Genomic DNA, 11576 nt, shown 5'->3' with positions numbered 1-11576 from the left:
TTGGCCAGTGCGCGCGGGATAAAAGCGGAGAGCGCGGGAACCCGCGCCAGGCTGCTGGGCGGTGGCACCGGAGGGACCCCGAGCTGCAGGGTTTCTGGGGCGTCATGAGCTGCATCAACCTGCCCACCGTGCTTCCCGGCTCCCCCAGCAAGACCCGGGGGCAGATTCAGGTGCCGCGCCGGGAGGGGATCCCTGCACCCGGGAGCGGGAGCGGGGTCCGGGTGGGGGTTGTGGCGGTGGTCCGCCGGCCGTGCGTGGCGGGCCCCGAAGTGAACCTCGCCTTCCCTCCTAGGTGATTCTAGGACCCATGTTCTCAGGAAAAAGGTAAGTCGCGGCCTCGCGGGGACCGCCTCCTCCCCCATCCCTCCCCTCCCTGGGGCTGTCCTCCCCCGGCGCCCCTCCAGGGCCCGCCGCCGCTCTCAGACAGCACCCCCAGCACAGCCCCTGCCGCGGGACGGCGCGTGCCCGCCCGGGATGCTGCGGTTCCCCGGGATCCGGTCCTGGGCAAGGCGTCCCTTCCGTAAGAGTCGTTCCACCCCCGCTCCCTCCGGCCTCTGGCTGCAGCTGCGGACGGTTTAGCCTCGCACCGAAGCCCTCTCGGAAAGGGTCAGCCAAGTCTTTCAATGCTTTTTGTGATTAAATTTTTTAATTCTTTTAAAATCGTGTCTACCATGGGCCAGGTCCTATGTGCCCTGCAGTATGGGCAACCCCCCCTCCCCCACCTTCCGATGTGACTGTTTCCTTAGTTTACACATTAAGGAGTCAGACCCGGGTACCTTTGCTCCCCTGATGTGACGGCACCATCACCTGACCTAGGCAGGACTAGCCAGCCCCCTGAGAAACGCCCTCTGCCCGGGGAGGGGGGTGTGGGGGGGTGGAGGGGTGTGGGGGGGGTCATTCCAGTGCAAGCTCTAGGCTCTGGGAGAGGCAAAGTGATTTTCTTATTGCGCAAAAAAATTTTATGAAATCAGTTCGGACGAGTTGATGGCCCCGGGATGAGACTGCTTTGGAAGGCAGTCTGGCTCCTCTCCTCCACATGGGGCTTTTGCCTCTGCCCGCTCCGCCAGATCCCTGAGACCCTCACCCCTCTAACCCCTCCCCGGACTATCTAGATCTAGGGGTCATTCCTTGCCACCCTCCCCAAGGAGAACACTTACCACCTCAGCACGCCTGGGTTATTCCATTTTTCCCGGCTCCCTGACTGCTCTCACCAGTACGGCATCTGTGGATGCCCAGAGCACGGCCCCTCTGTCCTCTTTTTCTCCATTGGTGGGTCTCAGGCTGCAGACCCCTAGAAGGTGGTGGGGCGCCCCGCATGTGCTCAGGGGGTCTTCCTTGCCCACTGTCAACACCGTGGAGCTCACGGAGGGCCCCCACTCTTGCAGTACGGAGCTGATGCGAAGGGTCCGCCGCTTCCAGGTTGCCCAGTACAAGTGCTTGGTGATCAAGTACGCCAAGGACACGCGGTACAGCAGCAGATTCTCCACGCACGACCGGTGAGTCCCTGCCCGCGTCTGTCCTGTCACACGACCGCCCTCCCCCCACCCCCCAACCCTGGAAGCCTGGTGAAAATTCCCAAAGGCCTAGAATGCACCGGAAGAGCTCTCTTTTAGCAGGAATGCTTAGTAATGCTGACGCCTGGCATCGAAACACTGCAACTCCGCAAACTTTCAAAGTCGCTTGGCCGGGGATCATGGACTTGGCCTTGCGCGGAGTTCTAGCCCAGTGCCCTTAACCAGGAGAGGCTTTGCGCCCCGTCCCGGGGAGTTCATTTGGCAGTGTCTGGAGACAGTTCCAGTCTTCACGACTGCAGTGGGGGAGGGGCACGGGATGCTTCCAAACCGAACATCCCACAGCACACAGGACAGCCCCACGGCCAGTATCTATCCTGCCGGTTGTCAACAGTGCTGTGCTGATGGCTGTGCTATGGTAAACTGATTTCTTTGAGCCTGCGTGTTGTTTTTCATTTTACTTTGTCGTCCTTACAGCCTGGCTCACTCTCAGTTGTTGCGTGGTCTTCATGCATCTGCTTTTATGTTTATCTGCCTGCGCCCCGAGGACGTTTCTGTTTGCCCTGCGAGGACTGCATGGGAGGGAAGAGGAAATTTACATTGGCTCTTGCCTGTTCCTTGGCTACGGATCAAGGCCTAAGATATCTGAGCCTGGGACGTGATCTCTGTACTCGGGGCTTGTCCCACTGAAACCACCCCACCACCCCGTGGCAAAGCCATGTTGTGCCACGGACAGAGCTTGCAGCCTGGGAACCTCAGAATGGCCCCATGTGTGTAGCGTCGGGGTGGCAGTTGTGGGGTTTGTGAAGCCAGGCGGGGAGTGGGGTGGACAGTGCCTGGGACTCGGAGCTAAGCGGGAGGCTTTGGGTGCCACGTGCTTCTGGCCATGCTGTCCGATGCTGGTCATTTCTGCCATCCAGTTTGCTTCCGCTCTAAAACATGCTGTTCTGCGGCTGCACCACGCAAGGGCCCGTCCAGGGAGGACGGTGGGAGCAGAGGAGACAGCAGTGTCCCGGGAGAACTCGGGCAGATAGGGGCCCCTTGGAGCTCTGCCTGGAGTGGCACAGATGCTCTCTGACTCGGGCTGCAGAGGCTGGGATCGGCCACGGCTGGGACCGAGCTGTTGGCGCAGGAGGGACAGGGCTCCAGACATGCTGCCCTTGCCCGCCCTCTGGTTTTTTTCTATTTGGGGAGGGAAGGGGGAATTTGAAATACTATCTCATGCTAGTCCCAGATCTTGGAGTAGAATTATAGCAAGATAATAACTTATCTTGCTATAAAGTATTTTTGTTTATTTTTTTAAATACAGCTACGGGCTGCGGGGCCTTCAGAGAGTATCAGCGGCCTTCAGCTCAGGCCATGGTCCCAGGGTCCCGGGGAGCAGGGAGCCCGCTTCTCCCTCTGCCTCGTCCCTCCTCCCCGCGCCCCCCCGACTCCCCCTGACGCTTATGTGCTCCCTCTCTCAAATAAATAAACAAAATCTTGAAAGAGGGGGCCGCCTGCGTGGCTCAGTTGGTTAAGCGTCTTCCCTTGGCTCAGGTCATGACCCCAGGGTCCTGGGATCAAATCCTGCATCGGGCTCTCTGCTCAGTAGGAAACCTGCTTCCTCCTCTCTCTCTCCATCTGCCTCTCTGCCTACTTGTGATCTCTGTCTGTCAAATAAATAAATAAAATCTTTAAAAAGAAAAAAAAAATGGTTCTCGGTGTGGGGACAGGTTGGGTTGGAACCTTCCCACACATGGCCTTTGGCTTTCAAACATTTCTAGATATGGTTCTCCCCATTGGGCACACAGGACACAGTGTGACCTTGGATTTGAACCTTGGCTCTGCCAATTAATAGCTCTGTGATGGTGGAAAAGTCCTCTGACCTGTCAGAAGAGCCAGATGGATTGAATTCTTCTCCAGCAGTGCTGGCTGGGGTTCTGGGCTTATCTCTGCAGGGACACACAGGGTTGAGTCTGGTGCCCAGCCTCCGCCCAGTACCACACTGCACCTTCCAGAGCACTTTAGCCTTGAGTGGGCTCTTTAGTCCATAGAAAGAAAGAAGCAAAAGATTAAATTTTAGGACCACATTGGCAGAAAGACAGCTAGAATGCAGCCCGAGTTGTATTTAGGTATTCTTTTTCCCATTTTTAAAGGAAATTAAAGCATTTCACCTGCCCGGCCCACACTAAACAGAAATGGAGGCTTGAGTCTCCGTTAAGCGTTGTAATGTGCATTGTTAACTTCTAGTCTGGTGCCTCAAAGGAAACAGCTTGGGTTGAATGACTGGTTTTCTGAACACGGGCCTTTATCCTCCCCAGAGGCTTCCCACAGGTACTAACTTCAAGGCCCAGCCCAACAGTGTAGCTGCTTTGGGGGTAGGGTGGTCCCGGGAGCTGGGCGCCAGCCCCAGCATTCAGGTTTCCTCTCCCTGGCCTTGCTCACCTGCTGGTTTTCTCTCCCCAGGAACACCATGGAGGCACTGCCGGCCAGCCTGCTCCGGGACGTGGCTCAGGAGGCCCTGGGGGTGGCTGTCATAGGCATCGACGAAGGGCAGTTTGTAAGTTGGCCCGTCCTGGCATTCTGCCTAGGAACTCCCAGTCTGTCCCTCTTCCTGCTTTGTTGGTTTTGTCTTCTAGTAAGCAATGTTAACTTCAGCTCATGTCTGAATGCCCTTGGATTCTCCACACTGCTTTTCAAGTTTTAAGGGATTTATTTTACCTTCTTAAGGAAAAAATCTAGGGGCGCCTGGGTGGCTCAGTGGGTTGAAGCCTCTGCCTTCGGCTCGGGTCATGATCCCAGGGTCCTGGGATCAAGCCCCGCATCTGGCTCTCTGCTCAGCAGGGAGCCTGCTTCCTCCTCTCTCTGCCTGCTTCTCTGCCTACTTGTGATCTCTGTCAGTCAAGTAAATAAATAAAAAAATCTTTAAAAAAATCCTATTAAAAATAATCTATATCTATATATATAAAAGGGTCGCTTAGCCATTAAGCATCTGCCTTCAGCTCAGGTCATGATCCCAGGGTCTTGGGATCGAGTCCCACATCAGGCTCCCTGCTCAGCAGAAAGCCTGCTTCTCCCGCTCCCACTCCCCCTGCTTGTGTTCCCTCTCTCGCTGTGTCTCTCTCTGTCAAATAAATAAATAAAATCTTTAAAAAATAAAAAATAAAACAAAGCCGGGGGGGGGCGCATCTAGGTGGCTTAATCAGTTGAGCCTCTGACTGTTGATTTTGGCTCAGGTCATGATCCCAGAGTCATGAGATCGAGCCCTATGTCGGGCTGCGCTGGGCATGGAGCTGCCTAAGATTCCCTTCTCACTCACCACCCCCCTAAGAAAAAATATATATACATATATTTACAGTGAACAACAACAACAAAAAAAATCCGTTTTCTTAGGGTGCTTGGCCTGTTCAGTCTGTACAGCCTATGATTCTTGACCTTAGGGTTATCTGTTCAAGCCAATTACTCAGTGCTGGTATGCAAGCAGTGCTCTGTTTGCCTCTCTGTTGCTTCTGGCTTGTTTGTTATGGATTTGTTTCTCTTCTTTGGAAGTGCACCCTACAGGAGCTCTTCCAGCCCAGGACAGTTGAGCGGCAAGCTTTCTGAGTCTTGGTCGGAAAACGTCTTTGTTTTGTTCTGTAGGATAAGCAGGGTGGCACAGGGTGGCTTTCCTGAGCCGGTGACTGGGTGACGGGTGTCCTGGGCCGTGTTGCGTTTAGTTTGGTGACTGCTGCGTCTTTTACATGGGAGCGCCGGTGCCTTCTTGTCTGGCGGGGAGAACGCAGCCACTACCCCTCCACATCTCCTCACCGTCCGGGAGGTGTTCTGGGAACATCTCCCAAAGTGTGTGTCGTTTCAAAGACTAATTTCCATCTGGGATTTTCAGGTCGTTCTTTTCGCGTAACTCCCGCTCTCGGCCACATTTCCTTGTTTCTGTTTACGGATGTCCTGTTTGTTTTAACTGCGGCCGTTCCTTCCCTTGCCTTTTGGAAAATCTTGTATTAAAGGCTTTTCTGGCTCAGTCTTTTCCTTTCTGGAAGCGCGTACACTGGCTTGGGCACATGGTCCCTTTTACTGTATTTTTTTTTTTTAAGATTTTATTTATTTATTTGACAGAGAGACATCACAAGTAGGCAGAAAGGCAGGCAGAGAGAGAGAGAGGGAAGCAGGCCCCCTGCTGAGCAGAGAGCCTGATGCGGGACTCGATCCCAGTACCCTGAGATCATGACCTGGGCCAAAGGCAGCAGCTTCACCCACTGAGCCACCCAGGCGCCCCCTTTTACTGTATTTTACGCCACGTCTGTGCCCTGAAATTCTTGTGTGTGTGCCCGGGGAGGGGGCGGTTCGTCATTGCTGCAGGGAGAACCCACACTGCGGGACCCGGGGGCGCCTCGGGAGGGCTTTGCTTCCGGCACTCATTCTGGGGAGGATTTTAGGAGGTTGGCTTAGCCTTTGATCCAGTGCCCTCAGGAAGCAGGGTGATCCTGTCCAGCATCCTAAATCTAATTATGTGACACTGGGGCCCGGCTGTGGGTGCCGCTGGGGCTGGCCTTCTCTTCCCAACCCAGAAAAACAATCTAAAAACCCATTACATGTTGGTTCTATATCTGTCTAATCTTTATAGCCGTACTTTTTTTTATTAACATAGAATGTATTACTTGCTTCAGGGGTACAGGTGTGTGTCTCATCAGCCTTACACACTTCACAGCACTCACCATAGCACACGCCCTCCCCAGTGTCCGTCACCAGCCCCCCCAGCCCCCCAGCCCCGGCCCTCCAGCCACCCTCAGTTTGTTTCCTGAGATGAAGAGTCTCTTAGGGTTTGTCTCCTTCTCTGGTTTCATCTTGTTTCATTTTTCCCTCCCTTCCCCGATGGTCCTCTGTCTTGCTTCTCAAATTCCTCATGTCCGTGAGATCATCTGATAATTCTCTTTCTCTGATTGACTCTTGTGCTTAGACGATCCTTTAGCTCCATCCACATTGTTGCAAATGGCAAGATTTCAAGGGTTTTTGGATGGCTGCATAGTATTCCATTGCGTATATATACCACATCTTCTTTATTTGTTCTGTAGGTGTACGTTTTTCTTTTTTTTTTTTAATATTTTATTTATTTATTTATTTGTCAGAGAGAGAGAGAGAGCGCACACACAAGTAGGCAGAGCGGCAGGCAGAGGCAGAGAGAGAAGCAGGCTCCCTGTGGAGCAAGGAGCCCAATGCAGAATCGATCCCAAGACCCTGGGATCATGGCCTGAGCCGAAGGCAGTGGCTTAACCAACTGAGCCACCCAGGCGTCCCTGTAGGTGTACATTTTTATTTTTATTTTATTTTTTTTTTTTTAAGATTTTATTTAACAGAGAGAGAGATCACAAGTAGGCAGAGAGGCAGGCAGAGAGAGATGAGGAAGCAGGCTCCCTGCTGAGCAGAGAGCCCGATGCGGGACTCGATCCCAGGACCCTGAGATCATGACCTGAGCCGAAGGCAGCGGCTTAACCCACTGAGCCACCCAGGCGCCCAGGTGTACATTTTTAAAGAGGGGGTTCCTATCACGCTGTGTGGCTCTTTACCCGTGACAGCAAACGTCCCCGCTCGGAGGATGTACCAGTCCTTCCACAGGTTTACAAATGCAGCGTACCTTTCTCACACAAGCCCCCTGGCATGTGCCATTTCAAGGCTGTAACGGACATCCTCTGTCTGGCATACTGGGATTGATCTGTGAGGTGGAATTGCTGGTCAAAGGGCCAGTCCTGTCCCATCCACCCACCCACCCATCCACCCATCCATCCATCAGTAATTCCCGGGCCTGTGCCCCACGCCAGCCGTGTTCTCAGTGTTGGGGATCCAGTCAGCGTCTCCACCCCTGTGCTTACACTCTAGCCCAGGGAGAGAATGACGTCATAGGTCAGATGGAGACAACTGGGGGGAAAGGCACATCAGGGGGACAGAGCTCAGGTGGGGTGGTCAGAAGGGGGCCTGCGAGAGAGCCAGGGAGCGTGCGGCTAGCCGGTGGCGTGTGTCTTCGGTAGGAGGTAGGTGGCTCCGGGCAGGAGAGAGGACGGCAGGTGCAGAGGGCAGTGTGACCACCGGGCCTTTGCAGAAATCCCCAGGAGAGAGGCGTGAAGGGCGGGTGCTGGAGCGTGCCCATGTGTGCACGCACGTACACACCAGGGCACACACACCCGCACACCCTACTCCACTGCATTTCTCTTTTGTTTCCAAGACCTTCGTTGTCCTGTTTCCATGTTTATCCGCTACCCTCCAAGGCTTCCTAAGCTTGGCTCTGGGTTCTTTCCCCTGCATCGAAGCTCCTTTAGGAAGCGGCTCGCCGCTGGTTGCCCCGAGGTATGGAACAGGCAGCTCGCCGCCAGCGAGAACCCTCTGCTGGTACCTTCCCTCTTGGATGCCCCTGCTGTAACTTTTTGTGTGCACCAAGACAATCCGAAATTTGCTAACTGCTTGGAAGTTCTATTTTATTTTTGTTTATTTATTTTTTTTAAAGTTTTAATTTATTTAAATAATCTTTATACCCAGTGTGGGGCTCAAACTCACGACCCTGAGATCCAGAGTTGCACACTCTTCTGACTGAGCCAGCTGGGGACCCTGAAGTTCTATTTCGTTTTAAGATTTTATTTATTTATTAGAGAGAAAAAGAGCACACAAGCAGGGGGAGCCGCAGAGGCAGAGGGAGAAGCTGACTCCCTGCTGAGCAGAGAGCCCAATGCGGGGCTGGATCCCAGGACCCTGAGATCATGACCTGAACCGAAGGCAGAGGCTTCACCCACTGAGCTACCCAGGCGCCCCTGTTTATTTTATTTTCTTTTAAAGATTTTTTATTTATTTGGGAGAGAGAGTGGGGGGTGGGCTCTCGATTTCCTGACTGAGAGATAATGACTTAAGCCGAAACCAAGAGCCAGAGGCTTAACCGACCACACCCCCAGGCGCCCCCTAAAGTTCTATTTAAGCTGCTATGACAAGTAGCACAGATGGGGCAGCTCACGCAGCAGGAACGGATTCTCTCCCAATTCTTGAGGCTGGAAGCCCGAAATCAGGGTGTGGGCAGGCTCCCTTCCTGTGAGGGCTTCCAGACGCCTCCCCTTGGCTTGCGGATGGCCGGCCTCCCTCCGTGTCGCCATCCAAAGGGCCCCTTCCTGTAAGGACAGTCGTCATATGAAATTGGGGCTCACCCTGCTGACCTCATTTTAGTGGGGTGGTATTTGCAAAGACCCTACCTCCAGATGAGGTCATGTTCTGAGGGACTGGAAGTTAGGGTTTCAATGTGAATTTGGGGGGTGGGAGGGACACAGGTCGACCTATAACATAACGTAAAAACGAACAGCAATAGAAATCAACATCCGCACGAGCTTCCTGGCGGGTGTTCTACGGGGTGCTGGCCATGTGCTCCGCCCTGTCCTTACCTTGGAGACCTCGGGAACCCCTGCTGGGGACCCCTTCCCAGGGAGGTGGCATGTGAGCAGGGGACGATGTGAGCTCTTTGAATGCTGGCGTCGGTGCAGTGGGCGGGAGGAGGGCTGAGGCCCTCCCAGGACCCCAGAAAGGGTGTGGAAGGACGAGTGTCCTGACCTTATGCCTCCGTGTGGCGGGTGAGGCACAGGGAGGCTCATCTCTGGATCGTTTTGCACCTGCCCCCACCCAGGGATTATTTGGTAACGTCTAGAAACTGTTCTCTCTGTGACAACTTAGAGAAGGGGGTGTTTACTGGCCGAGAGCCCCTTGCAGACTGGGAGCTGCATTTCTGCGACCCGCAAAGCGTGGGCGAGCATGCCAGAGTCCCCGTGTGTGGGGCGGGGGTTACCTCTGTAGCTTGGGCCTGGCCAGCCCTATGGAGGGTAACGAACAGGATTTGGCTTCAGCTGAGTCCTACTCGAATTGCTCTCGGTTTTCCTACAGTCACCTTCGCGGACCTTGTCTTGCTAACCGTCCAGGTCCCGGTAACCTCACACCTCGATAAATGGGCCAAGCCCGGCCTAAATGGCTTGGGGAGAGACCCGCTGCCCCAAGACAAGAATGTGCCTGTTCACACAACCAGAGAACAATCCAGACAGACAAACACGGCCCGCTGGAGGCAGAATGATTGAGCAGGGAAAACGCACAAAGGACCTGCAGAAGCAGCCCTGGGCCGCTTAGCAGGACCGCTGATTGACAGTGACCACAGGGCCTGCTGTGTCCTCCTGCTCTGTAAGGCGCTGGCAGAGTCCTGACCCCCCTAGAGGCATCAGAGGGCACATCACTGTTTGAGTGCCTGACGTTCCCCGCCTCCCCCCTTCCAGTTCCCAGACATCGTGGAGTTCAGCGAGACTATGGCTAACGCGGGGAAGACCGTGATCGTGGCCGCACTGGACGGGACCTTTCAGAGGAAGGTGAGGCATCTGATCCTGGCCTTGGAGGGGCTGGGCAGGAACAGGGGCAGACCTGCCAGCCTCGGTGACCGGGGCTTGCCACTTGGCAGCACGTTGAGTCTGCCTCGTCCCAGCGTCCTAGGGGGGGCACGCAGGTGAGCAAGGCCCAGCTCCCGGCTTGCCCCGGGGCCATCCAAGGGTGTCAAGGGACAGCGCACCTGGCCAGGTGGATGTGCTCACCTGCTGCCCTGCCGCTGGGATCATAGGCCTTTGGGACCATCCTGAACCTGGTGCCCCTGGCGGAGAGCGTGGTGAAGCTGACAGCGGTGTGCATGGAGTGCTTCCGGGAGGCGGCGTACACCAAGCGGCTAGGCTCGGAGAAAGAGGTAGCGCTCACCTGCCTGCCCGGGGGGCGCGGGGTGGGGAGAGGCCGGCAGGCGCGGGGCCCCGCCTCAGTCTGCGCCCTCTGCGTCCCGCGGCCAGGTGGAGGTGATCGGGGGAGCGGACAAGTACCACTCCGTGTGCCGCCTCTGCTACTTCAAGAAGGCCGCGGGTCTGCCCGCCGCGCCGGACGGCAAGGAAAACAAGGAGAACTGCCCCGTGCCGGTGCCCGCAAGGCCCGCGGAGGCGGCGGGAGCCCGGAAGCTCTTCGCGCCGCACCAGGTCCTGCAGTGCAGCCCCGCCGCCAACTGAGGCTCGCCGGCCCGCCCCGCCCCCCGCCGCCGCCCGCCCCGCCCCCGCGCCCCCTGCTGGCAGCCGCGAGGCCCGCCCCAGGAGGAAGTGGGGGCGGGGCGAAGACGGGACTTTCTGCCGCCCGCGGTGCGGGTCTCGGGCCGGTGGTCTGCGCGTCTGCGCGTCCCGGTTCCCCTGTCCCTGGTTCCCTTCCCGGCCGCCGGTCCCCCCGCGAGCTAGGGCCCGGCCGCCGCAGCCAGCCCCACCCCCCACCCTCCCGGGGGGGAAGGGCAAAACCACACACTGTGGCGACGTGGGCGCCCATGGCTTCTTCCCCCTTGTGGCTTTCGCCGTTGAGTTTCTGTTCTCACTGGGAAGTCCGTGCGCCGGTACCTCCCGCGCAGACCCAGCTTCGGCCCACGCAGAGGTTTCTGTCTCTGCTTGGGACTCTCGGCCCCCAAGGGTGGCTGGACTTGGGTCCTCCTGCTGCCTGCACCCCCGTGATCATTTTCTCCGGAATTACAGCTTCTCTCACACGGGAGACCCTTAGCCCGATGGGTCTCAGGTCCCAGGGGCCTCTCTTTTAAAAAGCTGGATGTGGAGGTGTTAGGGGCAGAGGTGGCTAGGGTTAGGATCTAGGATTCTGTTGTAGCCTGTGAATTAATAACTAATATTAAAATTTACTGGTTGGTGAAAGCTCGTGTGTCTGTTTTTTGTAGGGGTTTTTTAAGATTTTATTTTTGAGAAAGAGCACAAGTGGGAGGAGGGCAGAGGGGAGCGGGACAAGCAGATTCCCCGCTGAGCAGGAGCCCAGTCCCAGGACACGGACATCATGACCTGAGCAGAAGTCAGACACTTAACTAACGGAGCCACCCAGGGGCCCCAGAAGCACATTTGTCTTTTACAGCCTGGGATGCCCCAGGTCTCACTGTCGACAGCTCTGACGTGACACAGGGCCCGGGCCGGGGCGGGGAGGGGGGGATTTCCTTCTAGATCCTTTTCTAGCACTTCTAGTTTCTTCGCCACACCATTTTAACTGAGAAGCGACCACGAAGCACAT

The 11576-nt window shown here is 56.0% G+C and overlaps 1 protein-coding gene across 1 annotated transcript; it reads left to right on the top strand.

The window, feature by feature from the left end:
* The first annotated feature begins 19 nt into the window (after positions 1-19).
* Positions 20-11212, top strand: TK1 (thymidine kinase 1). Its single transcript, XM_082705388.1, has 7 exons — positions 20-170; positions 293-324; positions 1386-1496; positions 3960-4053; positions 9776-9865; positions 10111-10230; positions 10328-11212. The coding sequence occupies exons 1-7, from the start codon at positions 105-107 to the stop codon at positions 10535-10537; spliced, it is 723 nt and encodes a 240-aa protein (XP_082561514.1). The 5' UTR covers positions 20-104; the 3' UTR covers positions 10538-11212.
* The last annotated feature ends 364 nt before the right edge of the window (positions 11213-11576 follow it).

Source organism: Mustela nivalis (genome assembly GCF_964662115.1).
Source record: "Mustela nivalis genome assembly, chromosome: 17".
In the NCBI taxonomy this organism is placed as follows: Eukaryota; Metazoa; Chordata; class Mammalia; order Carnivora; family Mustelidae; genus Mustela; species Mustela nivalis.
Note: the sequence above shows the minus strand (reverse complement) of the source record. Positions and strands in the feature narration are given on the sequence as shown.